General features: G+C 32.6%; 1 protein-coding gene across 1 annotated transcript in view; it reads right to left on the bottom strand.

The window, feature by feature from the left end:
- LOC127709867 (uncharacterized) overlaps positions 1–14,512 on the bottom strand; it is an 18,497-nt gene extending 3,985 nt beyond the window's left edge. The window contains exons 1-11 of the mRNA XM_052215544.1: positions 14,425–14,512; positions 13,488–13,787; positions 12,979–13,113; positions 11,886–12,077; positions 11,256–11,398; positions 7,159–7,336; positions 5,208–5,352; positions 2,823–2,987; positions 2,029–2,122; positions 1,487–1,681; positions 148–198 (exon numbers count right to left, since the gene is read on the bottom strand). Coding sequence (XP_052071504.1) covers positions 148–198; positions 1,487–1,681; positions 2,029–2,122; positions 2,823–2,987; positions 5,208–5,352; positions 7,159–7,336; positions 11,256–11,398; positions 11,886–12,077; positions 12,979–13,113; positions 13,488–13,787; positions 14,425–14,449 — 1,623 coding nt within the window. The 5' untranslated portion in view covers positions 14,450–14,512. The remainder of the gene's footprint in view (positions 1–147; positions 199–1,486; positions 1,682–2,028; positions 2,123–2,822; positions 2,988–5,207; positions 5,353–7,158; positions 7,337–11,255; positions 11,399–11,885; positions 12,078–12,978; positions 13,114–13,487; positions 13,788–14,424) is intronic.

Here is a 14,512-nt window from a genome sequence, read left to right as displayed (position 1 = left end):
ATTAATGAGATTTGAACATCGCTAAACTACTGTTGTCTTTATTCATTGACGAATACCCTATATCTCCTTTTATTTATACCAAAAACATAAGGGTAAATAATGATGATGCAAATTTGTTCAAATGCTACAGAACTTAAATTTACATACCACACATTGTTCCAAAAAGTTGTTTACTTCTTTAAAATATGATGGTGGTTTCTGCAATGCAAATTTTAATAATTAATACGCAAGTTTAAACAATATTTCAAATTGTCCTAATTAAATCAAATTAGGCATCAGGCTTAGATTATGTAAACCCTCTCCACAAAACAAAGCAAAATGGCTGAAATACAGATTCTGTTCCATGCCTTCCTTACAAGCAAAGCGTAATAACAGTGTCTGTATTCTAAACAGTTTGACAAAAAGCTATACTAATGGTTCACCTAAACAATACTACACATACACAAATATAAGACAACAATCAAAATTATTTTAATGTGCGCTGGAAGAATGCTTTAATTAATCTACATTAAACTTAAAATGATAAACAAGCAAATATATATTTGTTATACGTACAACATTAAAATAGCACTGTATAAATGTGAGGCATCCGAAGCGCTTTTCTGGATTAACTTTCATTAGAAACACTTCCAACCAGACATTTTAAAGCCAAGGATGTAAAAAAGATTGTAAGGGGTTCCGCGTAACTTTGTGTCTCGCTTGCGATTACTGCTGTAAGTGTAAAAGTGTAATGTTCACTTAAAAAGTGAGTCCATTTATCAGTAAAATACAGAATTAAAAAAAATCAAAGTTTTTCTTTAGATGCTATTTCTTGGTCTTGGAGAGTATTAGCGTCTGTCCAAGTTTCATAACAATCCATGAAGGATTATAAATTTATCATGTAAAAAAAAATGAATCTCACACTGTCTGTAAATGTTAACTGTAAAAAACGAAGTCCATTTATCAAAAAAATACTAAAAATGAAAAAAATATATTTTCAAAGGTTTGCCTCAGACATTATCACTTAATCATTGAAAAGCATCTGCCAAAGTGTTATAAAACTCTATAAAGGTTTGACAAAGAAATTGATGTGTAACAAACTTTAACCCCAGACTGTATCTACTTGTAAACTGTAAAAAACCAAGGTCATTAAAGATGGCATATTTTGGTATTAATATTGATTCACTCATAGGGTCTTTGCATCGGAAATAAACACATTTATTCTAAAACCAGTTGTTGGCATGATACGGGTTATGTTCTTCTCATATATTTTATGATGCATGGTATGATACTAAACCCGTAACGGGAGAGATTGTGCTTGATTTTCATATGATGAAGACATAATCTTTCAATCAGTTTATCTGTATCTAGCCTTTCACTGCCCTGTATATTTTGTATAAATCAACTTACTTTATCAAGCCTTTCACTGTCCTGTATATTTTGTATATAATCAACTTACTTTATCAAGCCTTTCACTGCCCTGTATATTTTGTATAAATCAACTTACTTTATCAAGCCTTTCAATACCCTGTATATTTTGATGCTGATCCAGTTTGATTGGACTACCTCTGCCTAGTGTATTAAAAAGAAACAAGTCTCTGTGATGTTCTGAAGTTCTGATACTGAGGTCTGACGACATAACAAACTGATTTCCATTTAGTGCCCATAACGTTGAACCATCTTTACCATTCAATATGTATATCTGATAGATAATCAATCATTTATTTCCTAATGGTGGATGTATTCCATTTTGTAACCGAGTATATCATAGAAGTTAGGTTTTGGGAATACATTCTCTTTAATATTACACATTACAGACATTTCTTGAAAATTCATTTTAAAGTTGAATCAAATTTTATTAAAATAAATCGATAATATTCATTCAATAACACAAGGATTTGTATACAAATCCTTGAATAACATCATAAGATTATTTGTTGCATTAAATAGGCCGTTTCATAATCTAAAGGACTATGGGTAATTGTATTGTTCGTACCCCAAAATGAAAATAACATTTAGTGCTTTTAAATACTTGAAATAAGTTTTTACCTTAGTTTCGCTATACTGTGGCCATTCCCCAAGACTCCAGTGGACCATAAAATCAAGAATGTTATCGTTGTTGAAATAACCTGGTGCTGGGGATCTATATTAAATGAAATCGCTGTTAATAAATTGAAATACTCTAGAATTGAGGAATACCGTTTCAGTTAGTCCAAATAATTATGACGTCTTGTAAGGCTATTTCACTTTTTTGTTGTGACGCCTTCCTAGGAATTAAATACTAGTAGCCTTACAAGACGTCATAATTATTTGGACTACGATTCAGGAGTCGGTTTCACAAAAAAATCTTACGACTAAGTCATGAACAATTCAGTATACTTACGACTAATCTTAGTCGTAAGTTTTTTTGTGAAACTGACTCCTAGTATAGATCTCAGGTATACCATGATATAAGGGATAATATAGAATGTTAGTTTTCAATAAGTTATAAGGGGGCTGTTAGGGAAGTCTTAGAAGAGAAGTAATTGTAGAAAGATAAACTAAAAATAATTCCAATTGTCTAATGTAAAGATAAAATGATACTTGGGTCACGTTTTAGAGAGTCTTGCTGAGGGGTATTTCATTTCTGTATTCTTTAAATGTTTAGGTTATTTTTCTTTACTCTGTATATCTTTTGTCCATCGTTCTCTATTCTTTATATTTTTCCGCCCCTTTGTTCTCTAATCTTTACTTTTGGCCTATTTTCTCTTGTTTTTTTTTTACCCATTATTCTATATTCTGTAAACCCCATCCTGATCCTAATTTAGCTTACAGGAAAAGGTTTAAACATATAAATAAATTACGTGTATGTTTCCATATTTGGAAACTCTCTCCTCCACAAAAGCGACAAGTCTTTACCACTGTATAAAATCATTTGACCTTGAAAGGCTGTCATCAAGATATCGTGGAAACCATCATTATTAACATCTGCTACTACAGGTGGTACAATTACTCCTTTATTATTCCCGCTGAAATAAATATTTATGATAAAACATTTAAAGATGATACAGCATTGTCGTTTATAGCTTTCCTCGATTGTTTAAAGAGGGCCACGGTGGCTGAGTGGTCTAAGTAGCCCAAGTTCAACCACTGTACCTAATAACACGGGGGTTGTGAGATTGAGACCCGCACGTGGCAGGTGAGTTCGAGTCCAATCTTTTAAATTGACTAGGATTGCTAGTTTTCCTGCAGAAGGTATGTGGTTCTGTTCTCTTCCTTTAATATCAACTGGCCACCACGAAATAGCCAATAGTGCTGAAAGTGGCGTAAAACCCCCCAAAAATCAAGCAATTAATTGACTGATTATTTGGAACAAATATATCAAGCTTTGATACCCCTTAAGTGTTTGTTTTTTTTATATTACCATGTTTACATCAAAAATTATATTTAGCAATGAAAAAGCTATAATGCACGTCTGCTTATATTCTATAAACAAATTTGGTGTTTGTTTAACAAAGTAATACGCCTTAGCAATTAAGAATCACATGTTATTCAGTAAAGACAAAAATTGATAGCATTTATCTGAATCTTTAGTTATTCTAATTGCATAAACACATATTGTTTACTTAAACTACTGGATATATGTGTTAACATTTCTGTGTGACGTTACAGCCAACATTTGCAGGGCATTCCACCTGTATTTAAAGGAGTTTTTGAGTTTTGGATATTAACTTTTGATAAAGGACATACATGTATCATTATGAGGTCATTAATGGGCCAACCATGTAGTTATTTCTTTGACATGCAAAAGTCATTCTGCCGCGGGAAAAAGGAAAGAAACACATGCTGTAAATATTTTTTTCTAAATTTATTTATTGTAATTATAGTATACTGTAACTAAATATAAATAAAATTTTAGAAGTATGATAAAAGCATTAAATTTACGTAAATTCCATAATTCCCGAAACAGTGCTAAGCGGCAGATATGAAAAATTTATAAAACTGTCGCATGCTTGTTCGTATACGTTTGTTATGTATACTAGTTCAGCGAAATGGACGCCACTTTAAACTACAAAACATACAAATGAACCAAAAAAAAAAAAACACACACAAAAGACTAACAAAGGCTAGATATTCCAGACTTGGTACAGGCGCAAAAAATGCGGCGATGTTAAACATGTTAAGTTAGATCTAAACCCTACCGTAATACCTCTAGCCAATATGGAACAAACAAACACACAGCAATACGCACAGTAAAACTCAGTTTAAAAGAAGTCCGAGTCTGATGTTAGAATAGGTAACAGAAGAATCTAAGCAAAATGACAATGATCAACATGAATTAACAAAGGACTACTAGCAGATAATGACATGCCAGCTCCAGACCTCATTTAAACTGATCGAAAAAGTATGTCTTCATCATATGAAAATTAACCACAATCCCTCCCGTTAGAAGTTTAGTATCATGCCATCATAGATTATACGAGAAGAACCGATGATAACCTGTATCATGCCAACAACTGGTTTTAGAATAAATGTGTTTATTTCCGATACAAAGACCCTATGAGTGAATCAATATTAATCTTAAAAAAATCCATCTTTAATAACTTGACAACCGTATCGTAACCATATCCCTTCTGAATAAGTCTGGTTTGAAGGTGTGGTTAGCTTTTGAGGTGAAAGGCGATATTTTTGTGCTCTGTATAGAATATTATACCATAAAAGATGGGATGTAAAAACATCATGAACGTATAAGATGTCTGCACGTTGACTTATAGTTTCGAATGATGTCCTTGTACCGACGATGAAATTTAGTAAAAGTTTTGACAAGTTTGTGATATCGAAAACCCTGGTGTAATAATTAGTCATTAATACAGAGATTTCTTTCGTTAAATTCTAATACGTTGTTACATACACGATTTAAATGGTTTTTTTTATACTTTTTTGTCAGTACGAAAGCATCATTGTGAAATCTCTAGAATCTACGGTTATATTTTCTTTAATATCATTAAATATATTCAACTGTCTATATTATTGACTTGCAGCATACATTGTGTTGTTGGGATTGATACGTTTTAAGTAGAACATTTTTAAGCAATGATATTTTTAATTCAAGATGTATTATTAGTCCTCGAGCCTTCAGCTCTCTGTGTGATATCATGACCTAGAGATGGAGAGAAAACAGTTACTGTCAAGTAATAATCCGATACTATTCCTAAACATTTTACTACCCTGTATATATCATATATTACCGATGCAAAGTAAATATGCCAGTGTCTTTATTTGTCATGCCTTTATATTGTATCCATTGGTTGTATTTCCCTTCAAATTCAACAGGTTTTGAACCATTGCTGATGTAAGTATAGAAATCTGGTAACGAAATCATCATCAAGTTACCTGTCGAAATATTTTTTTAATAATTTCATAGAGAAGCAGATATTTTATTTTCTTTATATTTTCTTATACTTTTTGCACAAACTTTTCTATTTTCATGATAAACATGACTTTTTGATTTTTAAACTAGCTTTCGTGTATGAGTTTAGGATTTGCTAGAATCGAATACAATTATAACTTATTCTCCTTTTTTGTAATGACAGAGACATACATGTACTCTGGTTTATATGAGAATGTTTTTGTTTGTTTAGTATATTAAACTAGGACTAATATATTATGTTAGATAATTGTCCCAGCTGACATCGACTATACATTTGAAAATAATTCAACATAAACAAACAACCAGTGTCAGTTTGATAAATTAATTCGTTTGAATATTCAGTAAGATTCCTAAAAAATAAATTCCTTCATATTATGTTTTTATTTTTTTTTTAAACTAAGACGATTCAACATGGTTCAAATTGGATTATCTCCCGTTCAACGGAAAAATCCCAACTAAAAATAAACTAAATTCCATCAACCAATACAATGCGCAATTATGTATGTTGAACCGATACGTACGAAAAAGAATATTTAAGGTCAATTTACTTCTCTATTAAATAAGAAATTATATGAAACTTTTTCTTGTGGAAGTTAAGCTGTATTTGTTAGCGTAAACACCGTAATACTGTTATAGGCTACAGGGAAGCAACTCTGTAAGTTTTATATATTTATCGATTTAATCAATACTATTCGTTGATTCTTATTTTTGATTTTGAGGTAGTATAAACCATTAAAATTATCAGTATATTTGTCCATTCAAATTGAACACAACATCATGTTTGACAAGAATTTTGCAAAAATTTCTATCATTCAATACCTCACATTTAAACTGCAATACAATTGTTGTATTTATATACAACTTAAGTGCATTGAAATGATGGAGCGTGTGTCCTGGTGACACATCTGAACATCGATCGCTGTTAATTTCGGCGGATCTGTTTGGTTTGGTGTCCCTCTTTAGAACACATTCCGCATTATATGGAACTCCCGCTGCCTTGTCGCACGGTTGAGATCCGTTTTAATTGGCCTCTCGTTCAGGCCCTGGGTATAAAAAGTTAACGTTCGACTTCTAAAGTTTCTAAAAAAATTGGGAAGTTGGGGTTATTCTTCATAACACATTTCTGACGCTCTAGAACGGCTCTACATGTGGTAGATTGCCATATCTTTTTGTTTCAATTTATATTCTCTGTCCATTTACTATTAGATATTTTTTCAAAATAGATAAAGGTGTTTTTTTTCGTTCAATGAAAACGAGTCCTTAATTAAAAAAAATAATTTTGAAACCGAGTAATATGTTTTTGAGTCAAATGGCATGCGGGTTTAGAATATTAGGGAAGGGTTATTGTTTTTTTTTCTTTCGTGGCTGACTGGTTGGTTTTGAAAATTTGACATGACGCTTAACAAATTATAAAAACAGACAAGAGTCGTCTATAGATAAAGACTACATACAATGCCCTTTAGATGCATTTTTGTAATATCTGTTGTTGGGTCCAGTATTTTTAAAATTCCGGAATATATATACTGTCAAGCGAAGTGAGTCGAAATTTAAAAAAAAGTATTTTATGCTTAAACATTGATATACTTCCCCATCAAAGTACGACCTCTACGCCTCCCCCCTCTTTGAATCGACCACTTGCAATTTGCAGGAAAATTAAATGTTTTATCTTTATAACACACGACAAAATCATCGAAAAATAGTAGATTTTTTCCCAAATTGCACCGAAAAAGTATGTATTCGGGAGTCAAAAGTCGGTAATATGTTTTTACCCGATATAGTTTCTCCACCACTACCAAACAAGATGTACCGAGAACCGTCTGTAGTTCTGTATACTATAGGTGACATATAAGTTTCCTTATTGTCAGGGATATTCAGGAAACGGTGACCCACCATCTTCCCGGTCCTACCAGACAACATTACAAGTCGACCAGAGGTTCGGTTATGTTCCTTAAATGAAGAATTTCAACAAAAGCACGAGTCATTAATCGTCATAATTGTAATCAACAAATACATATAATCATTTGGAATGTGAATTTTAAAAAAAAGTTAGTACCGCAAATCGGAGGAGAGAAAAAGCAGATATGATATTTATATTATGAAATATAAAGGGTATAAGAGGGTATAAGAATTTTATTAATCTAATCAAGAACCCATAAAGGGCATCATTAACAACAATATTAAGCACAATATGATTATATATCGATATTGGCATGATTTTTAAAATAATTCATTTTGTGTGTAAATTTCCAGCACATAAATTATAAATTGTACAAGTTGCATCTCATTCAAGCAAATGGAGCTTCAAAGGTATGGTATGTTTTGTTTACGATATCTTTGGTTTTAATGCTCTTTAAAGTTTTCATTTACTATGGCTTTACACACTCTGTGCCTAACGCACCTTGTGTAGGTTATTCCGGAAACACATGTCGTTCTCACTGAATCGGTATCGTGTTTTTTTATTTACTACTCCTTTTGGTACAACTGCTTGTCTGCTTGTGGATTAACACAACCCGAGGATACCACACGCATAGTTACCATTATCTTGGTATGATTAGTATTGACATGCTATTATCTATGTAAATAATCAATTCATGAATAATGTAATGGTTGTAAAACTGATTTTGCAGTATAATATTTGTGGTTTTACAAACTGAGTCTCTGAAGATAATTCCAGAAACACACGTCGTACATGCGTGCATACTTTCTCTATCAATAAATTTACTAGTTTAAACCATTTCCTTTCTATTTTGTAACATACAATGTTACAAAACAATCATAAGCCAATGGAACTTTTTTCAACACTATTTTGAGTATAGGTCGTAAGGTATCATTCGCAATTAAAGGATAGGTCTTTGATATAAGAATAAGATGTGATATGGTTGCCAATGAGCCAACTCTCCACCAGAGACAAATGACGTAAAAGTTAGCAACTTTATAGGTCACCGTACGACCTTCAACTATTAGCACACACAAACCGCATAGCAATCTACAAGAGCCCAAAAAATGAAAAATGTAAAACAATTAAAACGACAAAACTAACGGCCTGATTTATGTACAAAACAAAGCAAATGTGATTTAAAGCAACAAACGACAAACACCGAATTACAGGCTTCTGACTTGGACTCGACCAGGATGTGGCGAGGTTACACATGTTTGATAGTCTTTTATAAATTTTCCTACTACTTTTTTGTGGATTCTGGACGCACTGAAATTTACATAATACCGATATAAGACACTTATCGCGTGGTGGGGACCGTATGTTGACCTCTAAATCTCTTTTTTGTGTGTAAGTATAGTCTGAATCGACCATCAAATTGTCTATCCATGACATGATAATGACTTTATAGCATGTCATCTGTATCTCATATATTTTAAGTAGTTTTCAATAAAGCCGTGATTGCATTTTAAAGCTAGTTTTACCACAAAAAGGATACAGATGCCAGAATGATTTCATATGTTGAATGCGAATGGTTTCATTCGAGACAAAAATACTCAGAATTACCTTCAGTACTAGTTTTATACATTTTTGAGACATTATCTCAAAACTAGGGAGACTATGATTTAATTATTAGTTGTAATTGGCTTTGAACTAGCTTTCAGTAGCTGTTCTTGTATAGTGCTATAACACCACAGTCCAAGGTTAGGGGCAGGGTTAAGCGCCCGAGTCAAGAGTCTGTCATTCAGTGGCTTTCGTTGGTTACTGTCTCTCATGTTTGATAATAGTTTTTTTCTGTTGATTTTTTATCGTAAGAATTGTTTCACATTGTGTCATGTCAGGGCCTATACAATATGGGTTTTGCTCAATGTTGAATACGGTCTGGTGCTATATAGTTGCTTAATTAGATCCACATTATTTGGACTCTTGTTGATATTTGTCTCATTGGCCATCACACCACATCACCTTATTTTTATATAGGAATAAGCATTGAACAAGATAATTTTCTACATCATTCTATAATGTTTGACTAAGCTGTGTTTTAAAAGTAAAGCATGCTTTTGATATTCAACCTTTTTGTAACCTATAACAAACGTATGTTTCATCAAATCGCGAATTAATTTGTTTTTTAAAAAAGATTTGGATAAGAGATGTAAACGTAGAGTTGATAAATTAGATATGTAAAAAAAGCGAAGCTATTAATGTTGTTTTACCGATTCGTAGTAATAAATTCAGTAAGATGGAAGTTTCATCTATTTAAGGACGAAAAATGGTGTCGAACAGATAAAACCAAAAAGAAAAAATTATATTTAAAAATAAATCGGGTAAAATAGTCCTATGAGACTTCATGAAGAGCCCGATGAAGACAGCACATCGAGATAAGTAAGATGCAAACAGCTACAGCCGTCAATTGAGGACCTAAATAAGGTAGAAAATGTCGGAAATCTTCGTATTTTAAATCCAAATAATCCAATAAACAAGTTCTGCAAAGTGAGTAGACCGGGTTGAATGACAGAAATTTAGAATGCCGCTGGAAACAGAAGGTGTGTTTGATAGAGACTCAAATAATTCCTTGCAAAGGCTACAAGCGAACCATTCTAAAAGTTTGTTTTAACGGGAAAAGAACTTGGCACTTTCCATACATGATACACCGAATTTAGTCCCCATTCCGACTGGACATGGTTTCGTATTTATACATCCATCCCGCATATACTAAATTGACGATCATTTTTAGCATGGGTTTTACTGCTGGATTGGAGAAGATCAGATGACTATATCTCTTCACCTCAAATAAAATTTGGGTAAGTAAGTTACGAAATCATAAAACGAACGAAATTTTCTTCGTATTCACTTGATAACTAAGCTGTTATAAAAATTATGTTACTTCGAATGTAAAAGAATAAACAGGAAAAAGTTGCCATGATACCAGTGCTCAAATTGCATGTGTATATACTCATTATCCATAGAGATTTCAAGGTTTTGGGAAACTGTGTTCGGGAGGTGTTTTTTTTTTATACAAAATGCATTTGCTATGTCTAAAAGGTTGATAAATAAATCTAGAAAAAAATACTTGAACAATTACATAACATTTTATATTTTCTGGAAATTATATTGGAAACATTAGAAAGTAGTAGTTTTCATCACTTTTTATGTATGGATTGGAATTAACAGAAACCTCGTCTGTACTATTTAGTTTGACTATTCTACTGCTCTTGACTACAAAATGTTTTATGAACTATGACTCGTAACATTAAAAAAGGAGATCATTTACTAATTCTGTTACATATGAAAATAAAAACCGAAATACTTTTTGAACGCTATTTTTTTAACATTGGAAGTTTTGTATTCAAGCTTAATAATTTTAACCCCCCCCCCCCCTTTTTTTTTTTATCTTCCCACAGTCCATTCACAAAGAAGGGGATTATTTCAGTTGTTTTATTTTATAAAGTAAAAAGGCGTTTGTTACTAGCCTAATTATGAATAATTGCTCAATTCTCCAGTCAATATCTAGTGATATATGGGTAAATCTTTAATGTTGATAACTAGGCCATTGGATTTCGAATAACACCAATTGACTTAATCGATGCCTTAGGCCAGTTTAAAAAAATCTGCAAATCTGTGAAAAACCATCGGATTTCGCAACGAAATTGCGGTTCAGTATCATTTATAATAATTCACCTAAGGCAGATATGTTGGAATAATTATGGCCTTAAATTTTATGCCATTCTGATAAGTTCAATTCTGGCGGAACGAACAGAGACGTTGCGCTATAAATCAAATTATAATCATTTGAGAAGAAGACTATTTTCAAATACTGAAAACTTTTTTTAAACATTAAACATCAATTACCTATGATGCAAATTAAAATGACAGAATTTAAATCTATCTACAAATACTGCTATTAAGTTGCAGAGGAATCTTATAGTATACCTGAGGTCTCAATGTAGTATCCCCACCATTTGCAACGACCATTTCCGGTACGCCATCATCGTCAATGTCTTGTATTTTTGCAACATGGAAAACATTCCATTGTGTATTAATGATCTTCCTGTCGGCTGACCAAATTACTGAACCTGGATGAGATGGTTATAAATCAGTGAAATGTGTTAGTTCCAAAGGCTTGCCATGAACAAATACAATTTCTTTTTTGTTGCTCATTCCAATATCATAGGCAAATTCATGGTGAGCAGTTAAACAATCAGCCTTCAAACCATAAGAAAGGAGAATGAGAAGAAAAATTCATCTGCCACTGGGGAAAATGGAATTTCAGGAATCACGAGGAACTTAACTTTCTGTGGCAGCTGTCATGGTTTAAAGGCAAAGTGAAGAACATTTATGTCATTGGTTGCACTGCGGTTTAACATAACATTTTCATATATTATATAGCTATCTTAAATGGAGTGACATAGTTTTAGACAACCAATTACAGGGAATAAATAATTTGGATTGCAAATATAAATCGTGCTGTCGTTTCATACGAGATTTCAAGCCATTAAATGCAATGTAGTTCCACAAAAAAAGTATAAGCATTTAATGATGAGAAAGTTTATAAAATAATACCATTTTTTATGTTGATTGCAACGAGCACACCAAAGCGACCACTAGCAATACAGTCTAATTGTCCGTCAAGGTTGACATCAAAATCAACGCAGTTAAAGAATAAAGCAATCGTCGTCGTTTTCATATTCCATAACAGAGTACCATCGGTGCCCCGTAATGCGTAGATATTCCCATAGCATGGTGCTTCTAAACCTACAATCAGAGTTTTACAAGTATTTTTTATGCTGCTTATTCAGCACTGTATGTAAATATTTTGCCAAAAAATGCTTGTATCAATATTTTAGCTGCATTTACATATAGTATAGTTTCCACATAAAATAATTTCATAGAAAGAAACCAAATTATAATGTAACGATTTCTAAAATATATTGCTTCTTAAAAAAATAGTAATAAATCTTCTCTCCTCTCAACTATCCTATATGCGATATATAATTACAAAAAAAGAAACGCTTTCATTATTTCTTACAAACCATTGTTTGAATTTAATACAAGTTATATGTTGGGTCTCCTTCTCCTTTCACCGTTCTATTTGTTGATAAAAACAATGAAATGCATATTAAACGTAAAAAAAACCCAAATAAAATGCTGATGAAATTCTAGAATGATATCGAGAAATTTTGAAGTGCTGTAACTTTGCTATTGTTGATAATATATAGACGTTTGTGACATTGAATCCAATATATATGGCATAACTATGAACTATTACTGAAACCTATTAGGATACAACAAAATGATAATATTCGGTCGAAAATTGAATAGTGTTATCACTACATGAAATATCGTATCATTTGAATAGTGGATAATTTGGCTAAATTATTTGTCTTCACTTTACAAAGTCATCAGTGAAAGTCATGCAGATAGACTTTTAAATAACGAAGTCCAAATTTCCCGTTCTTCATTCAAGTCGTTCCATTTTGCAGAACCTTTCTTTTAAATCAATTGTTAAAATTTTTTCGTCCTGAATATGCATGAAACAATTACCCTGCACTGAACGTTAAGCAGGCAACGATCCATCAATCACATAGCAAATACAAGATTGCTGAATAGTATAAGGTCGGGTAGCTGAACTGTATTTATACATTAAATAACATACCTATTTTTTTACACTCTATGTCGTACTTGTTATCTGGAGGAGACGGTTTTGAATCGGGACCTGCAGCTATAATAATGTCTTCTAGACCATCACCATCTACATCAATTAAACGGATGGCTGCATCAGCCTCTCCCACTATGTAGGTGAACCAAATATCAACATATAGCACATAGTACAAAACATCAACCAAATGATACAATAATAAAAATTGAGAATGGAAACGAGGAATGTGTCAAAGAGGCAACACCCCGACCAAAGAGCAGAAAACAGCCCAAAGCCACCAATGGGTCTTATATAGATTTTCCCTACCAATATGAATGATAAATAAAAAAATAAAAACAATCCAATACTGTATAAAATGAAAATCATCCTGAATTTAATTTTTCTATTATCAAATTGTCTTTCTAGTTTACTAACAATTACATTTACACGAAGCTCCTCTCATTGAAAAAAAATCATCACTGGAATATCACAATGAATTAAATCTTATATCTTCTCGCGTAACTTACTTGTGACATCCAACTTCTTTTTCCAAGAATTAATTCCTTTGACTGATTGTACTGAAGGGGCTGATGTTTTGTTAAACCCCTGGTTACCGGCTATACCAACCACTATGACAATGACCACAATGACCAGACAAAGTATTCCCACTCGAGTTCGTCTGCTGCAGTACTGAATTTTTTGTTGGTTGTACGACACCCTTTTGATACTGACGTTCCCTTTGCTTGAATTACTTGCATACAGAACATCGTCCTCCGAATCTGTTTCAGTTGACAGCGGAACGGAAGAATAGTCAACTTCGTAAGTTGCTTTTTGTACATAAAAAAAAGATAAATAAAGAACTTTTACAATAAAAACTATAAGATGACCTTAGTGTCAAACGTTGAAAATTCAAATAGTTACGGGATTTTATACAGTGTTGTTAACCTGGCTCCGCAAGATATTGTATTGATTAAAACTATAAAATGTAAATACTTTTGATAATTGTTTGATTTTTGTTTACTCAACGTCCAGTGGCAAATATCTCATGCATGTTCAGAACGAGAACAAATTAACAATAACTATAATAGGTAGGTCCTGTCATAGAGGCCGTTCGGGATGAAGGTTGGGGAAATTTGGGCTGCCATTGGAAAAATGAGGGTATATATTGGATAGGGAAAGAAATTTTGCCGTGCAACATGTCGAGACAGACCCCTGAAAGAGTTATTGCAAGGGTTGCACTCTCTCTACACGAGACATTCTATTTAACGTTCCCGTTCGGATCGGACGTGGCTGCGTACTTATAAATCCCGCATAGCCAAACGCCCAATTTTGACGAGGGTTTTTCTGCCGGTCGGAGGAAAACCAAAGTGACCATGTGGGATTAAATATTTTGACCCCTTTTAATTATATGCACATGGCTATGTAAAAAGTAATAAAAAATGATTCTCGTGAAAACATGTTTACCTTTAGTTTTTAACGAATTCCCCATTCCTTTTTATTTGAGTTCATTTGTTTATCAGAGCGATACACCAACATAGTTTTTCAATAATGG

This window comes from Mytilus californianus, unplaced genomic scaffold (genome assembly GCF_021869535.1).
Source record: "Mytilus californianus isolate M0D057914Y unplaced genomic scaffold, xbMytCali1.0.p SCAF_7, whole genome shotgun sequence".
Taxonomy (NCBI): domain Eukaryota; kingdom Metazoa; phylum Mollusca; class Bivalvia; order Mytilida; family Mytilidae; genus Mytilus; species Mytilus californianus.
This window is presented reverse-complemented; position numbering and strand designations above follow the sequence as displayed.